This window comes from Enhydra lutris, unplaced genomic scaffold, assembly GCF_002288905.1.
Source record: "Enhydra lutris kenyoni isolate GAN:26980312 unplaced genomic scaffold, ASM228890v2 scaffoldscaffold11, whole genome shotgun sequence".
In the NCBI taxonomy this organism is placed as follows: domain Eukaryota; kingdom Metazoa; phylum Chordata; class Mammalia; order Carnivora; family Mustelidae; genus Enhydra; species Enhydra lutris.
In genome coordinates this window covers 36,204,727-36,226,314 of record NW_019154095.1, presented here as the reverse complement: position 1 = coordinate 36,226,314, position 21,588 = coordinate 36,204,727, and the positions used below count along the sequence as shown (strand labels likewise).

At 35.8% G+C, this 21,588-nt stretch overlaps 1 protein-coding gene across 1 annotated transcript in view; it reads right to left on the bottom strand.

The window, feature by feature from the left end:
• Nucleotides 1-21,588, bottom strand: part of LOC111144479 (disintegrin and metalloproteinase domain-containing protein 5-like) — a 190,841-nt gene that overhangs the window by 27,076 nt on the left and 142,177 nt on the right. Inside the window, exons 20-21 of the mRNA XM_022498781.1 lie at nt 20,819-20,978; nt 19,086-19,136 (exon numbers count right to left, since the gene is read on the bottom strand). Of these exons, the coding sequence (XP_022354489.1) occupies nt 19,086-19,136; nt 20,819-20,978 (211 nt within the window). The remainder of the gene's footprint in view (nt 1-19,085; nt 19,137-20,818; nt 20,979-21,588) is intronic.

Here is a 21,588-nt window from a genome sequence, read left to right as displayed (position 1 = left end):
GCTTAGAGGACCCCTTTCAATATTTCCTGTAGAGCTGGTTTGGTGTTTGCAAATTCTTTCAGTTTTTGTTTGTCCTGGAAGCTTTTAATCTCTCCTTCTATTTTCAATGATAGCCTAGCTGGATATAGTATTCTTGGCTGCATGTTTTTCTCGTTTAGTGCTCTGAATATATCATGCCAGCTCTTTCTGGCCTGTCAGGTCTCTGTGGATAAGTCTGCTGCCAATCTAATATTTCTACCATTGTATGTTACAGACTTCTTTTCCCGGGCTGCTTTCAGGATTTTCTCTTTGTCACTAAGACTTGTAAATTTTACTATTAGGCGACGGGGTGTGGACCTATTCTTATTGATTTTTGAGGGGGGTTCTCTGAACCTCCTGGATTTTGATGCTTGTTCCCTTTGCCATATTAGGGAAATTCTCTCCAATAATTCTCTCCAATATACCTTCTGCTCCCCTCTCTGTTTCCTCTTCTTCTGGAATCCCAATTATTCTAATGTTGTTTCGTCTTATGGTGTCACTTATCTCTCGAATTCTCCCCTCATGGTCCAGTAGCTGTTTGTCCCTCTTTTGCTCAGCTTCTTTATTCTCTGTCATTTGGTCTTCTATATTGCTAATTCTTTCTTCTGCCTCATTTATCCTAGCAGTGAGAGCCTCCATTTTTGATTGCACCTCATTAATAGCTTTTTTGATTTCAACTTAGTTAGATTTTAGTTCTTCTATTTCTCCAGAAAGGGCTTTTATATCTCCCGAGAGGGTTTCTCTAATATCTTCCATGTCTTTTTCGAGCCCGGCTAGAACCTTGAGAATCGTCATTCTGAACTCTAGATCTGACATATTACCAATGTCTGTATTGATTAGGTCCCTAGCCTTTGGTACTGCCTCTTGTTCTTTTTTTTGTGGTGAATTTTTCTGCCTTGTCATTTTGTCCAGATAAGAGTAGATGAAGGAGCAAGTAAAATACTAAAAGGGTGGCAACAACCCCAGGAAAATATGCTTTAGCCAAATCAGAAGAGATCCCAAATCGTGAGGGGGGAGAAAGGGGATAAAAAGGTTCAGAAAGAAAAAAAAAAAAAAAAGAAAGAAACAATTAAAAAAAACAATAAAGAAAAAATATAAAAAGGAAAATGTATATATATATATTAGATAAACTAGTTAAAAAACGTTAAAAAAGGAAAGGGTAAAAGTTAAAAAAATTTGGCAGAAGAAGAGAAAAAAAAATTGAAAAAGAAGAAAAATTAAATTAACTGCAAGGCTAAAGAATCATGGGGAGAAAGCCATGAGTTCCATGCTTTGCTTTCTCTTCCTCTGGAATTCTGCTGCTCTCCTTGGTATTGAAACTGCACTCCTTGGTAGGTGAACTTGGTCCTGGCTGGGTTTCTTGTTGATCTTCTGGGGGAGGGGCCTGTTGTAGTGATTCTCAAGTTTCTTTGCCCCAGGCAGAATTGCACCGCCCTTACCAGGGTCAGGGCTGAGTAATCCGCTCGGGTTTGCTTTCGGGAGCTTTTGTTCCCTGGGCACTTTCCGTAGAGTTCTGGAGGACGGGAATGAAGATTGCGGCCTCCCAGTCTCCGGCCTGGAAGAGACCCACTCCTCAGTGCGCCCTCAGAGAACAGCGCCCAATTACTCCCATCACCCTGCCTCCCGCTGCGCTCCGAGCTGACCAAGCTGACCGAGCCTGCGACCGGTTCAAGGTAACCCCGAGCTTAGAGCTCACTCCTCAGCTCTGTCTCTGTAGCCGGCTTCCCCGTTCTAATACCTGTAAGCTCTGCGACACTCAGACACCCCCGATCCTTCTGTGACCCTGTGGGACCTGAGGCCACGCTGACCCCGCGTGGGCTTCACCCCGGTTAAGCCTCTGGAGCGATGTCCCTCAGCGGAACAGACTTTTAAAAGTCCTGATTTTGTGCTCCGTTGCTCCGCCGCTTGCCGGGAGCCGGCCCCTCCCCCCCGCAGTCTATCTTCCCGTCGCTTTGGATTCACTTCTCCGCCAGTCCTACCTTTCAGAAAGTGGTTGATTTTCTGTTTCTAGAGTTGCTGTTCTTCTTCTCTTCGATCTCCCATTGGATTTGTAGGTGTTTGCAATCTTTAGATAAGCTAGCTAGCTGATCTCCCGCTACCTGAAGTAGTCTCAGCCTGCTACTTCTCCGCCATCTTGACTCCTCCCTCCTACAAGAAACTTCTTAATATATATATCTACCAAAGTATCTGGGATATTTTAATTAATATTTGATACTACATTAAAAATCTCAAAGATGTTTTTCGAAAAATCAAAAGCTCTGTATTTTTTTCATTGTTGGCTAATACTAAAGTTTATCTGGATATCATTATTTTCTTTTCATACGAATTTCAGAATCTTTTTCTCAATTCTCCCTACCCATGTATATAAAAAATATTTTGATTGAGTTCATGTTAAATATACAGAAACCTACATACACCTAGATTACTGAGGTGGAAGAGAAGGTGGTAAGATTTAAAGGCATAGCAAAGGGAGAAGTAAAGACAATCAGCTTCAAGTTAATTGGAAAGGGAAGGAAAAATATTTTTGCTAATTAGACTGAAAATTCATGCAGAATTATCTTTGTCAAAATTCTGGAAAATAAGTATCAATTATAATAGAAAGTAAATATAAAACTTAAGTATGATAAATAGTTTTAAAAATGAAAATAAGATTTATAAATTTAATTGAAACTGGAGCACCTGGGTGGTTCAGTCAGTTGAATGGCTGATTCTTGGTTTTGGCTCAGGTCATGATCTCAGGGTGGTGAGATTGAGCCCTGAGTCAGCTCCATGCTCAGTGGGGAATCTGCAAGGAATTCTCTCCCTCTCCCTCTGCCCCTCCCCTCACTCTCTTCCTCTCTCTCTAAAATAAATAAGTCCTTAAAAAATATAATAAAAATTTAATTGAAACCTAATAGATGCTAGATGACTTAACAGTGATAACAAGGGTGCTGTACCAATATATAGTCCTACCAGCAATGTATCAGAGTCCTAATTGTTTGCTAATCTCAGCAACCCTTGATGTTGTCAGTTCTTTTAATTTTAGCCCTTTTATAGGGGTTTAGGAGACTCTCACATTTCTTTTAATTTGTCTTTTTCTGATAATGATGTTGAGAACTTTTCATGTTTTGAGCTCCTTCATTATCATCTTTTGTGAAGCCTCTAACCTATTAGGCAAAAAATTATTTGCCTATTAGGTCCTCCCACCTTTTGTTATTGATTTGTAAGTAATTTGTATCTATTCTGAATATAAGTCCTTCTTTGGAAATATGTGTTACAAAAATCTTCTACACTGTAGCTTCCTTTTTCCCTTTAATAAGTCTTTTGGGAAGCAAAACATCTTAAATTTTTAAAAATTTTATTGTATTGTGGTAACAGATTTCTAAGTATTGTTAACAATAGGGACAATGTTGTATATCAGATCTCTAGAGCTTATTCATTGTGCATAACTGAGACTTTATTCTCCTTAATTAACAACACCCATTTTGCCCTCCTCCCAGACTGAGGTGACCACCATTCTACTCTCCATTCCTATGAGTTTCACTGTTTTAGATAGTTCACCTGGGATCTAAGTGGAATCATAAAGTTATTTGTCCTTCTATCACCAGCTTATTTTTTACTTAGTATAATGCGCTCAAGGTTCACCTGTGTTGTCACATATGCAGTATTTCCTTCTTTTTTCTGACTGAGCAACATTCTATTTTATGCGTATGCCACATTTTCTATACCCATTCATCAGCTGGTAAACATTTAGTTTGTATTCACATCTTAACTATTGTAAATAGTATTACAATGAACATGAGAATGCTAATAACACTTTTTGAGATCCTGATTTCAGTTCTTCAGGGAAAATATCCAGAAGTAGGATTATTGGATCATATTGAAGTTCTACTTTTAATATTTTTGAGAAATGGTCAACAGTTTTGCATACTGGATGCAATATTTTGCATTCTCACCAACAGTGGACAATTCTTCTACACCCTTGCCAACACTTGTTGACTTATTTTTTTTTTAATAATAGCCATTCTAACAGGTGATACCTCATTGTGGTTTTGATTTGCATTTTCCTGATGATTAGTGATTTCTTTTTTTAAGAATTTATTTATTTGAAAGAGAGAGAGCAAACACATGAGAGAGCATGAGCTGAGGGTGAAGGACAGGAGAGAGAGAGAGAACCAGACTCTCCACTAAGTAGGGAGCCCTACATCAGGCTCAATTGCAGGCTCCCAGGACCATGACCTGAGCCAAAGGCAGACACCCAATCAACCGAGCCCCTAGGCACCCCATGATTAGTGATATTGACCATATTTTCATATGCCTATTGGCCATTAGTATGGCATTTTAGGAGAAGTGTCTATTGAAGTCTTAAACTCACTTTTTAGTCAGGTTATTAGGGATTTTTATGTTTTATTTTTGTTTTTGTTTTTTTGTATTGATGATAGGAGTTCCTATTAATTAACCCTTTACCTAATACTTGGTTCACAAATATTTTTTCCTATTCTGTAGGTTTTCCTTTCACTCCATTGAGTGTTTCCCTTGTTGTGTAGAAGCTTTTTAGTTTGATGTAATTCCACTTGTCTATTTTTTTGGTTTTGCTTCCTGTAATTTTGAGGCTAATCCCAGAAATCACTGCTAAGGCTAATGTCATGAAGCTTTTCCCCAAAGTTTTCTCTAGGACTTTTACAGTTTCATGTCTTATATTTGAGGGTTTAATCCATTTTGAATTGTTTTTGTGTATAGGATAAATTAAGGGTCAAGTTTCATTCTTTTGCATGTGGTTATCTAATTTTCCCAACACCATTTCTCAAAGAGACTATTTACCCCATGGTGTGTTCTTGGAATTTTTTTCAAAGATCAGTTGACCATACACAGAGGAGTTGATTTCTGAGCCCTCTATTCTGTTCCATTGATCTGTCTGTATCTGCCTCTACACCAGCATCATACTGTCTTGATTACAGTAGCTTTGCAATAGAGTTGACCCTGGAACAATACAGAGGTGTGGGGCACCAACCCTCCAAGCAATTAAAAATCTATGTATAACTTTTGAGTTCCCTAAAACTTAACTAATAGCCTACTGTTGACTCCAAGCCTTATTGATAAGATAAACAGTCAATTAAAAATATTTTGTGTATAGGTTATATACTGTATTCTTGCAATAAAGCTAGAGAAAATTGTTACTAAGAAAATTACAAGAAAGAGAAAGTACATTTACAGCATTATACCATATTTATAAAAAAATTGTGTATAAGTGAACGCACACAGTTCAAACTCATGTTGTTCAAGGGTTAGCTGTGTATTTTGAGATTCGGAAGTGTGACTCTCACACAAGAAGCTTTTGTTCTTCTTTCTCAAGATGTTTTGGCTATTCAGGATCCATTGTGGTTCCACCTGAATTTTTTTTGTTTGTTTTTATTTCTGTGAAAAATGCCATTGGAATTTTGGTAAAAATTTCATTGAATTTGTAGACAGCTTTGGTTAGTGTGGACAGTTTAATAATGTGAGTTCTTTCAATCAAGAACACAGAATGTCTTCCCATTTGTGTGTTAATTTCTTTCATCAATGTCTAATAGTTATCAATACACAAGTCTTCAACCATCTTATTTAAGGTTATTCCTAAGTATTTAATTTTGGTAGGATCCTATTGCATTTTTAGGGTTTTGACATATAAGATCATGTCATCTGCAAAGAGGAAATATTTTACTTCTTCCTTTTTTACTTCAATGCCTTTTATTACTTTTTGTTGCTTAATTGTCCTGGCTAGAACTTCCAGTATTAAAAGACGTGTTGATAATGGGCAAACTTACCTTGTTCTAGATGTTAGACTGTTTCTCTTTAAGTTTTTCACTGTTGAGAATATTAGCTGTGAGTTCTTCATATACATCCTTTAATATGAAGTAATCTTCCACTCCTGATTTGTCCAAAGTTTATATCATATATCAATTTTGTCAGATGCCTTTCCTGCATGTATTAAGATGATCTTGCCATTTTTATTCTTCATTCTGTTAATGTGGTGTATCATACTGATTACTTTTTATATGTTGAACCATCACTTTGTCATGAGGATGATCCCTTCAATATGCTGTTGAACTTTATTTGCTAGTATTTTGTTGAGGACTTCTGCACCTATATCAATCATAGATATTAGCCTGTAGTTTTCTTTTCTTGTGGTGTCCATTATGGTTTTGGTGTAAGGGTAATGTTGGTTAATAAAATGAAATAGAATGTTTTCCCTTTTCTTCAATTTCTTGAAAGAATTTGAAGAACATTGGTATTAATTCTTCCTTAAATGTTTGGTAGAATTCACCAGTAAAGCCAATCTGTCCTGGGCTTTTTTGTAGGGAGGTTTTTGATTACTGGTTCAATCTTCTTATTACTTTTTAATCTGTTCACTTTCTATTTCTTCATAATTTAGCTTTGGTAAGCTGTATGTTTTTGGAAGTTTATTCATTTCTTTCAGAGTTTCCAGTTTGTTGGTATGTAATTGTTCATAATACTTCATGATCCTTTTCATTTTTGTAACATCAGTTGTAATGTCTCCCCTCCCATTTCTGATTTTTATTCATATCAGTCTTTTCTTCTCTTTGTGTTATCTAGCTAAAGTTTTATTAATTTTCATTTTAAAAAAACAGTGCTTACTTTTCCTGATTTTTTTCAGTTCCTTTTCTATTCTTTATTTTGTTCATAACTGCTCTAACTTTTATTATTTTCTTCCTTCTACTAACTTTAGGCTTTGGTTTGTTCTTTTTCTCATTTTTTGGTCTCTGAAATGTGGTTGTTACTTGAGATTTCTCTACTTTAAAAAAAAAAAAACTGTAGGCCTTTGTTAATATAAACTTCCTTCTAAGCACAACTTTTGTCATATCCAGTAAATTTTGTTATGCTATTTTTTTATTTTCATTTATCTCAAGAAGTTTTGTTTTAAAAAAGATTCTAGAATTTATCTTTTGATTTCTTCTTCATTTCATTGGTTTTCAAGAAAGTACTGTTTAGGGGCACCTGGGCTCAGTTGGTTAAGCATCTGCCTTCAGCTCAGGTCATGATCCCAGAGTTCTGGGATCGAGCCCCACATTGGACTCCCTGCCCAGCAGGGAGTCTGCTTCTCCCTCTGCCCCTCACCCTGCTCATTTTTTAACTTTCTCTGTCTCTCAAATAAACAAAATCTTTGAAAAAGAAAGAAAGAAAGAAAGAAATAACTGTTTTATTTCTACATTTTTGTAAATGTTCCAGTTTTCCTTCAGCTTCTGATTCCTAGTTTCATTCCATTGTGGTCAGAAAAGATACCAGGTATAATATAAATCTTTTTAAAATTTGTTAGAACTTCTTGAACTAATACATCATCTATCCTGAAGAATATTTCATGCGAATTTAAGATGTATATTCTATTGTTGTTGGGTAAACTGTTCCATTTATGTCTGCTAGGTCCCTTTGGTCTATAATGTTGCTCAAGTCTGTTGTTTTCTAATTGATTGTCTGTGTGGATGTTCTATCATAGAAAGTGAGTTACTGACTAGAATGAGATGGCAGAGAACTAGGAGACCTAAATTTCATTGGGTCCCAGGAATTTAGCTAGTTATCAAATCTTTCTAAACACCTTTGACCTCAATGGAAGGTCAAAGAAAAGAATAGCAGCAACTCTATGAACAAAAAAGTGGTTACTGTCTGGAAGGTAGGACAGGATGTGTGGAGAAGTGAATCTGAGGCAATATATGGGAAGATACTATGCAGGGGAGAGAGCTTCCATCTGCCAGCTACAGGCAAGTGATAGAGGAGCACAGCATAAAATCAGAACTTTTAGAAGTCTGCTCTAGTAAGGGACATCACCCCAGCGGGCTAAGCAGTGAGTGGAACCCTCACTGGGACATTGTGGTCCCAGGACTCTCTGGGTCACAGAAAGACTGAGCATGCCTGAGTGCACCACAGCTCCCAGGTATCAGAGCAGGGATGCCAACTGTAAAGAGTAAGCCAAGGAGTGGGCTCTCCGTTCAGGGTTGCCATAAACCATGATTGGTGGCACAGTTGGGCCCCTGCTCTCTGAGTGGCAGATCTGGGGAGACTCCCCTTCCTCACCTAGAAGGAGAGGTGCAGAAGTCTGCTGAAGGAATCTTCTGGTTTGGACCCCAAATGGAGTCATGTGTCTGAGACAGAAATGCTTGGTTACAGGCCAGGTGAGCAAAGAGTGCAGCCAGAGACCAGGGAGAAAGGAGGAATTGACTGCTTTTGCTGAGGGCACACTGAGGAGTGGGGCCCTGAGCTCTAGGGTCCTCTGGGGCCAGAGATTGAGAGGCCACCATTTTCATTCTCATCCTCTAAAGCTTCAGGGAACAAAGGCTACCCAACGCAAACCTGAGCAGATTACATAGCCTAAACCCTGGAAAGGCTGGTGCAATGTCATCTGGGGCAAAGATATTTGAGAATCACTGCAGCAGGCCCCTCCACCAGAAGATCAGCAAGAACATCCAGCCAAGACCAAGTTTACCTATCAATGAGAACTGCAGAACTCCAGCACTAGGGCACTACAACACATTGAATTCATGACCTTTTCTCCATGATTCTTTAGTCTTTCAAAGTTAATTTTTTAAATTTTCTTTTTTTCTTCTATTTAATTTTTTAAAATTTTTCTTCTTTCTCTTTTCAACCAACTTTTCACATTACCAATTTCTAAAATCTTATTTAATCTTCACTTTTACAGTCACATTCCATCCCTTCATTGTATTTACCCTTATTTTTGTGTATGTGTTTTTCTTTCTTTAAAATTTTGGGAGGTAGTTGTTTCTACCAGACTAAAATACACCCAAAATGTAGCATGTGGTTCTGTTTTATTCACCAGGCTGATAATACTCTTTTTTTTCCCCCCTTTCTCCCCAGTTTTGGGTCTCTTCTGATTTGTTTAGTGTATGTTTTTCTGGGGTCATTGTTACCCTCTTAGCATTTTGTTCTCTCATTCATCTATTCTTCTGGATAAAATGACAAAATGGAAAAACTCACCTCAAAAAAAGAACAAGAGGCAGTACTGACTGCCATGGACCTAATCAACATGGACATTAATAAGATGTCAGAACTAGAGTTCAGAATAACAATTATAAAGATACTAGCTGAGCTTGTAAAAAGCATAGGAGATCCTAGAGAATCCCTTTCTGGATAAATAAAATCTAACCAAGTTGAAATTAAAAAGGCTATTAAAGAGGTGTTATAAAAAATGGAGGCTCTAACTGCTAGGATAAATAAGGCAGAAGAGAGAATTAGTGATATAGAAGACCAACTGATTGAGAATAAAGAAGCTGAGAAAAAGAGATAAACAACTACTCGATCATGAGGGAAGAATTTGAAAGATGAGTGATACCATAAAGTAAAGCAATATTAAAATAATTGGGATCCCAAAAGAAGAAGGAAGAGAGGGGCAGAAAGTATATTGCAGCAAATTATACCAGAGAACTTCCCTAACTGGGGAAGGAATTAGGCATCAAAACCCAGAAGGCACAGAGAACTTCCCCTCAAACAATCAATAAAAATAGGTCAACACCCCAACATCTAATAGTAAAACTTAAAAGTCTCAGAGACAAAGAGAAAATCCTGAAAGCCACTCAGGACAGAGGTCTTTAACCTACAGTGGTAGAAATATTATACTGGCAGCAGACCTATCCACAGAACCTGGCAGGCCACAAAGGACTGGCATGATATATTCAGAGTGCTATATGAGACAAATATACAGTCAAGAATACTATATTCACTTAGGCTGTCATTGAAAATAGAAGGAGAGATAAAAATCTTACAGGACAAACAGAAAACTAAAAGAATTTGCAATCACCAAACCAGCCCTATAAGAAATATTGAAAGGGGTCCTCTAAGCAAAGAGTGCCTAAAAGTAACATAGACCAGAAAGGAACAGAAACAATATACGGTTAACAGTCACCTTACCTTACCAAATAAAATGGCACTAAATTCATATCTTTCAATATTTACCCTGAATGTAAATGGTCTAAATGCCCCAATCAAAAGACACAGGGTCTCAGACTGAATTTTTTTAAAAATGACCCATTGATATGCTGTCTGCAAGACATGCATTTTAAACCCAAAGACACCTCCAGATTTAAAGTGAGGGCATGGAAGACCATTTACCATGCTAATGGACATCAAAAGAAAGCTGAGGTAGCAATCCTTATATCAGACAAGTTAGTTTTTAAACCAAAGACTATAATAAGAGATGAGTAAGGACACTATATCATTCTTAAAGAGTCTGTCCAACAAGAAGATCTAAAAATTGTAAACATTCATGCCCCTAACATGGGAACAGCCAATTCTATAAGCCAATAAATAACAAAAACAAAGAAACACATTGACAATAATACAATAATAGGAGGGGACTTTAACACCCCCCTCATTGAAATGGTCAGATCATCTAATCAAAAGATCAACAAGGAATACAAGCTTTAAATGACACATTGGACCAGATGGACTTCACAGATCTATTCAGAACATTCCATTCTAAAGCAACAGAATACACATTCTTCTCTAGTGGAATGTTCTCCAGAATGGATCACATCCTGGGTCACAAATCAGATCTCAACCAGTACCAAAAGATTGGGATCATTCCCTGCATGTTTTCAGATAACAATGCTTTGAAACTAGAACTCAACCACAAGAGGAAAGTTGGAAAGAACTAAAGTACATGGAGGCTAAAGAGCATCCTACTGAAGAATAAATGGGTCAGGGCACCTAGGTGGCTCATTAAGCATCTGCCTTCAGCCCAGGTCTGATCCCAGGATCCTGGGTTCGAGCCCTGTGTTGGGCTCCCTGCTCTGCGGGAAGCCTGCTTCTCCTTCTCCCACTCCCCTGCTTGTGTTCCCTCTCTCATCCTCTCTCTTTGTCAAATAAATAAATAAAATCTTTAATTAAAAAAAAACAAATGAATGAGTCAACAAGAGATTAAAGAAGAATTTTTTTAAAAATTCATGGAAACAAATGAAAATGAAAACTGGACAGTTCAGAACCTTTGGAATGAAGCAAAGGCAGTCCTAACAGGGAAGTATATAGCAATAAAAGCCTTTGATAAGAAAAAAGAAAGGTCTCATATACACAACCTAATCCTACACCTATAGCAGCTGGAAAAAGAACAGCAAATAAAGCCTAAATGCAGCAGGACAAGAGAAATAATAAAGATCAGAACAGAAATCAATGAAATAGAAGCCAAAAGAACAGTAGATCAACTAAACTAGGAGCTGGTTCTCTGAAAGAATTAATAAAATTGATAAACGCCTGGCCAGATTTATCAAAAAGAAAAAAGACCCAAATTAATAAAATTATGAATGAAAGAGGAGAGATCACAACCAACAGCAAATAAATACAAACAATTATAAGAACATACTATAAGCAAATATATGCCAACAAATTAGACAATCTGGAAGAAATGGATGCATTCGTAGAGATGCATAAACTACCAAAACTGAACCAGGATGAAAAAACCTAAGTAGACCCATAACCACCAAGGAAATAGAAGCAGTAATCAAAAATCTCCCAACAAACAAGAGCCCAGGACCAGATGGCTTCCCAGGGGAATTCTACCAAACATTTAAAGAAAAACTAATACCTCTTCTTCTGAAACTGTTCCAAAATTTAGAAATGGAAGGAAAACTTCCAAACTCATTTTATGAGGTGAACATTACCTTGATCCCAAAACCAGACAAAGACCCCATCAAAAAGAAGAATTACAGACCAATATCCTTGATGAACATGGATGCAAAAATCCTCACCAAAATACTAGTCATTAGGATCCAACAGTACATTAGAAGGATTATTGGCCATGACCAAGTGGGATTTATTCCTGGGCTGTAAGGTTGATTCAACATCCAATGTTGAACAATGTGATACAATACATTAATAAAAGAACAAGAACCATATGATATCCTCAATAGATACAGAAAAAGCATTTAACAAAGTACAGTGTCCTTTCTTGATTAAAACTCTTCGAAGTGTAGGGATAGAGCGTACACACCTCAATATCATCAAAGCCATTGATGAAAAATCCATAGTGAATATCATTCTTAATGGGGAAAAACTAAGAACCTTTCCCCTAAGGTCAGGAACACGCCAGGGATGGCCACTATCACCACTGCTATTCAACACAGTACTAGAAGTCCTAACCTCAGCAATCAGACAACAGAAAGAAATAAAAGGCATCTGAATTGGAAAAGAAGGAGTCAAACTCACTTTTTGCAGATGATGTGATATTTAATGTGGAAAACCCAAGAGTCCACCCCAAAACCACTAGAACTCCTGCAGGAATTCGGTAAAGTGTCAGGATATAAAATCAATGCACAGAAATCAGTTGCATTTCTATACACCAACAGCAAGACAGAAGAAGGAAATTAAGGAGTTGATCCCATTTACAATTGTACCCAAAACTATAAGATACTGAGGAATAAACCTAGCCAAAGAGGCAAAGAATCTTTACTCAGAAAACTTTATAGTACTCATGAAAGAAATTGAGGAAGATGCAAAGAAATGGAAAAACGTCCCATGCTTATGGATTGGAAGAACAAATACTGTGAAAATGTCTATGTTACGTAGAGCAATCTACACACTTAATGCAATCTCTACTAAATACCATCAACTTTTTTCACATAAATGGAACAAATAATCCTAAAATTTACATGAAACCATAAAAGACCTGAATAGCCAGAGGAATGTTGAAAAAGAACAGCAACACTGGTGGCATCACAATCCCAGTCTTCAAACTCTATTACAAAGCTGTAATCATCAAGACAGTATGGTACTGGCACAAAAACAGACACATAGATCAGTGGAACAGAATAGAGAGCCCAGAAATGGACCCTCAACTCTTTGGTCAACTCCTCTTCAACAAAGCAGGGAAGAGTATCCAGTGAAAAGACAGTCTCTCCAACAAATGGTGCTGGGAAAATTGGACAGCCACATGCAGAAGAATGAAACTGGACCATTTCCTTACACCATGTACAACAATAGGCTCAAAATGGATGAAAGGCCTAAATGTGAGAAGGGAATCCACCAAAATTCTTGAGGAGAACACAGGCAGCAGCCTCTTTGACCTTGGCTGCAGCAACTTCTTCCTATACACATTGCCAAAGGCAAGGGAAGCAAAGGCAAAAATGAACTATTGGGACTTCATCAAGATCAAAAGCTTTTGCACAGCAAGGAAACTGTCAACAAAACCAAAAGACAACTGACAGAATGGGAGAAGATATTTGCAAATGAGAGATCAGATAAAGGGCTAGTATCCAAAATCTATAAAGATCTTATCAAACTCAATATCCAAAGAAAAAATCTAATCAAGAAATGGGCAGAAGACATGAACAGACATTTCTGCAAAGAAAACATCCAAACGACCAACAGATAATGTGGAAAAGTGCTAAACATCACTGAGCATCAGGGAGATACAAATAAAAACCACACTGAGATACTACCTCACACCGATCAGAATTGCTAAAATTAAAAGTCAGGAAACTACAGGTATTGGCGAGGTTGGGGAGAAAAGGGAACCCTCCTACACTGTTGGTGGGAATGCCAGCTGGCACAGCCACTATGAGAAACAGTATGGAGGCTCCTTAAAAATTTGTAAATAGAGCTACCTTATGACCCAGCAATCACACCACTGGGTATTTACTCTAAAGATACAAATGTAGTGATCCGAAGGGGCACGTGCACATGAATGTTTATAGCAGCAATGTTCACAATAGCCAAACTATAGAAAAAGCTTAGATATACATCAACAGATGAACAGATAAAGAAGATGTGGTATATATCTACAATGGATTATGCAGCCATCAAAAAACCAAAAAAACAAAAACAAAATCTTGCAATTTGCAATGACGTGGATGGAACTAGAGGGTATTATGCTAAACAAAATAAGCCAATCAGAGGAAGAAAATTATCATATGATTTTACTGATAAGTGGAATTTGAGAAAAAAGACAGATCATAGTGGGAGAAAGGAAAAAAATGAAACAGGATGAAACCAGAGAGGGAGACAAACCATAAGAGATCTTAATCTTAATCTCAAGAAACAAACTGAGGGTTGCTGGAGTGGAGGGGGTGGGAGGAATGAGGTGGCTGGGTGATCGACACTAGAAAGGGTATGTGCTATGGTGAGCACTGTGAATTTTGTGAGACTGATGAATCACAGACTTGTACCCCTGAAACAAATAATACATTTTATGTTCATTTTTTTTAAAGTGAGGTATTGCTGTCTATTTCTTTCTCCACTCAGTTCTATCAATGTTGGCTTTATATATTTAGGTGCTCTGATGTTGGGTGCATATATACTTAATAATTATTATATATTTTTGGTGAATTCTTTTTATCATCATATAATGTAAATAATGTATATGATTGTTTCTTGTGACAGGTTTTGACTTAATGTCTATTTTACCAATATAAGTATAGCCAACTATATTGACTAGTTGCATGCTAAATCAAACTGACATCTCTATTCTCATTGGCCTTCAGACAGCCAATTTGTGTCAGGTCCTATCAGCATTCCAAGATAAATTAGACTGAAGTTAGTCCTCTGTGTAGCCTTCAGAAAAATTTAGGTGTTAGAGGCATGGTACATTCCTTACCCTATCCAGGGAAAAGGTGGGATTTTTTTTTATCCACTCACTCTGTACTGAATCAGGAAGAGAAGCTATGGGGCTATGACAACTGCCAGCCCAAACCACCATCTCTTTCTCACTGGCTCCAGGCAGCTACATTATGCCAGGTCCCATCAGAACTCCAAGACAGGCTAGACCAAAGCCAGTCCTCTGGGTAGCCCACAGAAAAATTTGGACATTGGATATAATGACCTACCTCTTTCCCTTCCCAGGAAGCTAGGAGATGGGAGGTTGCCTCCTGATCATATGGTACTGTGTGAGGGGCTGGGATTATGGAAATGTGTCTTGAATTTCCCTACTGCCTCTGATATCAGGACTTTTGTACTCATTTGGGATTCAAGAACCTCTTTCCTAGTTTCTAGATTTCTCACAGAGGGAATCTGTCCGTGAATTGTTGAATTGGTGTGCTTGTAGAGTAAAGAGGGCCCAGGGCTTCCTCTTCTGCTGACTGTTAAAAACTCTAAAACTTCTTAATTTTAGTGTAGACAATGTATCAATATTTATATGTAGTCATTCTAACAAGGTCAGCATTACCTTGATTCCAAAACCAGACAAAGACCCCCCCAAAAGGAAACATATAGGCCAATATCCCTGATGAACAAGGATGCACGATTTCTCAACAAGATACTAGCAAATCAAATCCAACTGTACATTGAGAGAATTATTCACCATGATCAAGTGAGACTTAATCTTGGACTTCAGGGCTGGTTCAATATTTGCAGACCAATCAACATGATATATACCACATTAACAAAACAAAGGGTAAGAACCATATTATCCTCTCAATAGATGCAGAAAAAGCATTTAACAAAATACAGCATCCATTCTTGATAAAACCTTCAACAAAGTAAGTATAGAGGGTACATACCTCAACATTATAAAAGTCATTTATGAAAGACTCACAGCTAATATCATCCTCAAAGAGGAAAAACTGAGAGCTTTTTTCTCTACCATCAGGAACAAGACAGGGATGTCCATTTTCACCATTACTATTTAACATAGTACTGGAAGTCTTAGCCTCAGCAATCAGACAAGAAATAAAAGGCATCCAAATTGACAAGGAAGTCAAACATTCATTATTTGCTAATGACATGATACAAAAGAGGGCCCCCTGGGTTGATTATGGAAATGCAGGGGGTGGAGAGTGGCAGAGGGAGAGAGAGAAGCAGCCTCCCCACTGAGCAGGGAGCCTGATGTGGAGCTTGATCCAGGAACCTGAGATCATGATCCTAGAGGAAGGCATACACTTAACCAACTGAGACAGCAAGGCACCCCCATAAGAGACTCTTAAAGATAGAGAAAAAAACTGAGGGTTGATGGAGGCAGGTGGATGAGGATGGGCTAAATGGGCAATAGGTATTTAGGAGAGCATTTGTTATAATGCACAATGAGTGTTATATGTAAGGGATGAATCGTTAAATTCTATTCCTAAAACTAATTTGTCTGCCTGCCTGTCTGTCACTCTCTCTCTCTCTCTCTCACACACACACACACACAACACATACACACACAAGTATATATAGTGATATTTTTCAATTATCATTTTCTAATTGTTTGTTACATGTATATGTATGAAGTTAAAACTGATTATATATTGGCCTTGTATCCAGGCACCTTACATTCATTTATTAATTCTAATTGGTTTGTAATTTCTTAGAATTTTCTATGTACACAGCCATATCATCTACAAACAATGACATCATTCATTCTTCATTTCCAATCTTTCTACTTTTTTTTTTTTAACCTTATTTTCCTGGCTAGCATCATCCATACAATGTTGAAAAGGAATACAATTATGAAATGAGTATGTTCCTGATCTCAGGAAGAAACATTCACAATTTCATCATTAACTGGAATGTTTACTATGTTTTCTTGCTTCAAATTTCCTTTATCACATTACAGTAACTTGTCACTAGCTAAGTGGGAACTTTTATAGTGAAAGGATATTTTTTCTCATATATAGAAATGATTATATTCTTTTTCTCATTTTCTCTTAATATGGTGAATTACGTTATATCAACTTTCTAATTTTAAAGCAACCTTTCATTCCTAGATCACCCTTCCCTTCCATGGCTATTTATTTATCTTTTACAATGCTAACAAGATTCAGTTGGAAATGTTTTGTTTAAAATTGCTGCATCTTTAATCAAAAATTGATCTGTAATTTTTTCTTTCTAGTATTGCCTTTGTCAAGTTTTGGTATTAAAGTTAGATTCAATACACTCAACTAATGAGTCATTAAACATTGTATTAAAAACTAATGATATACTATACGTTGGCCAATTAAATTTAATTAAAAAAAATAAAGGTAGACTAGCCACATAGAAAAACAGGAAATGCTTCTTCTTTTTATATTTTCCAGATAAGTATGTGTAAGATAGGTATTACTTCCTTTTTTAAATGTTTGGAAGATGTAATGGTTTGAATTACTTTCCCAATTCTTCACTCTTTTCCTAGTATATGATTATTCATCCATATTTTTTGCCATGTGACTTTTTAGTATCTCCTATTAGAGTGGGTAGAGTACATCATACACATCTACTCACTGATGTTGAGTTTGATACTGTGACTTGTTTGTTCAATGCAATACAAGATGGTGTGATTAAGCAAGTGCTGACTCAATTTGTCTGGGCTCTTTTGCTCCTGAAGCATGCCACAAAAACAATATGCCCTAGTATTAACTTTGTGAGAAAGTTTTAAATGACAGTTTTCAGGTCTTTAATGGAAGACTTATTCAATATTTTCAATTTTTCTCTATTCTATTTTGGGAAAGGTGGAAAGATGTGGTTTTGGAGGAATCCATACATTTCATCTAAAAATTTAAATTTATTTTAAGTTATCAACAGTGTTCTCTTTTCTTCTAATGTCCAAAAAGATTAAAAATATGTAATTTTATTATCTGATATTGGTATTTTATAACCTTACTTTTTATTTTGAACTACTGGATAAATTTTTTTTCTGTTCCCATATGCTTCAACAGATAATGTTTATAAACACTTGTCTTAATGAAAGAAGATGTTAGGTTAAGGACACATTATACACATTCCAATGAATTAAGCAGAGAGCTATTCTAGTATCTTTCTAGACCTAAGTTTACATACATTTATAGCTTAATGAAAAAAGATGTTACTTGACAGAAGGTTTATACACAGTACAGTTTTAATTACATACATTGATCTTTTCAGGAATCAGTCTCTCTTTGCTCACTTTTTCTGTTATTTTTCTGTTCATTTTCCTTTTCATTAATTTCTGCTCCTTCCTTAATTATTTCTTCCTATCCACTGTCTTCAAGTGCAATTATTTCTTCTTTTTGTGTCTTTTTGATAGAGATTATAATAAAAAAAATGATTGTTCTCTGTCCTGTAATATGCATTTAATTGTGATTAGAGGGTTGAAGTATAGTCTTGCCTTGAGAGTAGCAATATGACTAATTTTTGCAGAACCTAAAATAGTCTGCCTTGACAATAAGATTAGGAAGCTGTGCTTTTTTTAATTTTTTATTTAAATTCAATTGTTAACATATAGTATTAGTTTCAGGGGTCGAATTTAGTGATTCATTGGTTGCCTATAACACCCAGTGCTCATTATATCAAGTCCCCTCCTTAATGCCCATAACCCAATTACTCTATCCCACACCCACCTCCCTTCCATTAACCCTCACTTTGTTTCCTATAGTTAAGAGTCTCTTATTGCCTCCCTCTCTGTTTTTAATCATATTTTATTTATATTGCTTCTCTTAGAATTAGAAATGTCCTCAGTTTAGACATTTATTTCAACATTTTTTACATGAATATCATTGCATGCAACTTTGTACTGCAAGGATGAAGACGTAACTTGAAATACAACCTGAGATGCTCTATATTACCTCTTCTTATATTCTATCCATCATGTGGTTTAAGGGAAACTTTTATACACTGAAAATAAAGGGGAATTTATAATTTAATAAAATGTTCTGTTTGATGACTCCATAGTTTGATCTCTAAATTTAGTTTTCCAGATAAGTTAAGACAGTAAAATGAGTGAATATTCCAAGGCTTTAACCTTACTAACAGTAATTTTTTACTGAGGTAATAGTGTAACTATAAGCATAAAAGATATCCCTTATATTATCAGTCCTCTTTGTATTTGTCATTAAGATGTCATTAAGATATAATTGTTCCTTACCAATGCTCAAAACAAAAATCCCACGAAGTATGTGCTTATTGATGCTTGTGTGTATACACAAAAATCATTCCTTTAGTGTAGGTTGTGGAGGAGAGGTTGAGATATCATGAGAGCAAGTTTTATTGTTTATTATTATAACACTAAATAACATTGAAAACCATAAGGAATATCATGAACAAATGTTTTGGGTTCAAATTAACAATTTTACAGTGCTCCTAAACAATTACCAAAACACACAATGCACCAAAGGAAAAAAAAAAATTACAATGCACAATAGCTAATCACATAGTTCTACACTCACCTTACACTGGGGGATAACCTGCTGTTACTGCTGCTTTCTTCTGGCACAGATCTGTGAAATTGACAAAATTTATCTTAAGTGGAGAAATTTAAAAATCTTGAACTAAGTGACTATTTGAATGAAGATTATTTTTCAAAGAAAAATAATGATTCATTAAATATTGTGACTCATTAAATAAAATGTCTCCTTCCAACAAAATAAAACAGATATTGATCTTTTTTTTCCTTTTCTTTCTTGAATAGATTAATATGCAGTGAGTGTTATATTAGTTTCAGGTGTACAATATAATGGTTCAACAATTTTATACATTACTCAGTGCTCATCAAGGTAAGTGTACTCTTAATCCCCTTCATCTCTTTCACCTATCCCCCCCTCACTGACCTTCCCTCTGGGAACCAGTTTGTTTTCTGTATTTAAGAGTCTGTTTTTTTGTCTTTTAAAAATTCTGTTTCTTAAATTCCACATATGAATGAAATCATATGGTATTTGTCTTTCTCTGATTGGTTTATTTCACTTAGTATTATACCCTCTAGGTTCATTCATGTTGTTGCAAATGGTAAGATGTCATTCTTTTATGGTTGAGTAATATTCCATTGTGTATATATACCACATCTTTATTCATTCATCTAAAGATGAATCTTAATATTAGAAGAAATGCCATCATCCACCTTGCTTTTTTGATGAACTCATCTTCATTTTACATTTGCTCAATTATTTATGGGCCCGCATTTGTATAGACATGCCCTCTGATTCTATGATACCCCTAACTCTTCAGGCCAAATTAAGCCAAAACCTTAAAGTAGCCATCAAAAATTTAAGCTAGTTTTTCTATAGATTTCTATTTTTTTCTTTCTCTTATAACATATATCTGTGTCTTCTCTTCCTGTCATTTACTGGAGGTTAAAACTAGAGATAAATACTTCTGTGGGAAAATACAGTAAATTATGAATAAGGGGCCTAATAACTATGTATAAATATTTATGTAACTGATTATAGATAATGTGATTTCACTTCCTGATTTGGTATACCCAAAAATTTATGATACATTGGAAAGCTATTATTATCTCCCATTTTATAGAGTTATAGAGAATAATTTTAAGAACACAAAGATTAAGTCACTTGCTCAAGGTATCATAGTTTCTGCATACAAGATTTAGGAGTTAAAACTAGGTTTTCTGAAAGTAATTTCTTCCCCATTTCATGATGCTGCCTCCCATCTCCTACCTAGCCTGTGTTTTGAACTGCACATGTAATTTCTGGTTAAGAAATGGCTTTACAAACTAGCAATGTCAATACTTAGGAAAACAATATTTTGGAATAATATTTTGGAAGCAGGTTCATAAATACCATTTTAGTTGAGCTGTTCTAATAGAGTTGTCTGAGAGTCTGTATCTAAAAATTTATCTTTTGAAAGTTCCTTTGAAATGCAGTGTTATATATTCTCAGAAGCCTTTGGACAATAGACTCTTAATAAGACTATTTCGACAGCTTTGGCTGACTAACAGGCTGAATAAACATCCACTATCCTCAGCAATCATATCTCCTCTTAAAGAAATACTCATGGGTAAAATGAGGGGAAAAAATGGAGAACATCAAACTGGTTTGAAATGTATCCCTTGACCTCTCCTCATATTGCCTCATATTGTTCTACTTATAATCTTAGATTTTCCTGATGAAACAGGAGTACTTTTTTCTTGACTCATTGAATTTAATAGGAGTAAACATATATATACCTCTCACTTTCAGTTTCCTCTCTGTAGCACAGCTCCCTTATTTTATTCTGTTTTATTAAAACAGTGGCAGTGATGATGAGCACAGGTAAAGAAATGTAGAAAATGAGTAGTAATCGGTGTTTTGAAGGAGTGGTATTTTGTTCGCTCAAGTAGCTTTTTCCTATAATAGAAAATAACCATTTCAAATTATGTTAGAGATTGTATTAACCAGACAAAAATGTGGAGAGGATATCATTACCAACACTATTCCCAAACAGTAAACATTTCAGTCATATATATTATAAATATAATAAATATTAAATAATAAATTAACATATAAAACAGACTGTTACTAGTACTTTATTGATGTCTATAAGTTCTCAACATTGCATCATATAGTGATTTATTTGAATGAAGATAATCTTTCATAAGCACATGTTTAATACCTCCAAACATTTCTTCAGTTTCTTTCTGATACAGCTTATCCAAAATTCAAACATGTATACCACAGAGAGTGTTGGGACTGTACCTATATATAAGAATTAAATTTGGGAAGTGTGACATTTAATCTCTCTCACATTATTAAATATTTTACTAATAATTAAAAATTAGTAGTCACTAAATAACAAATATTTAACTAAGTTCTTTAGTCAAATATACAGCAACTGGAAATTGTAAAATGGCTCTAGAATTATTTTGTAGAACGCATGGCTAAGTCTGGCTTTGACCCATTTCTGTCCAACTAATGTTAATGTCACATTTTTCTCATCAGTTCTTTTTTTTTAAGATTT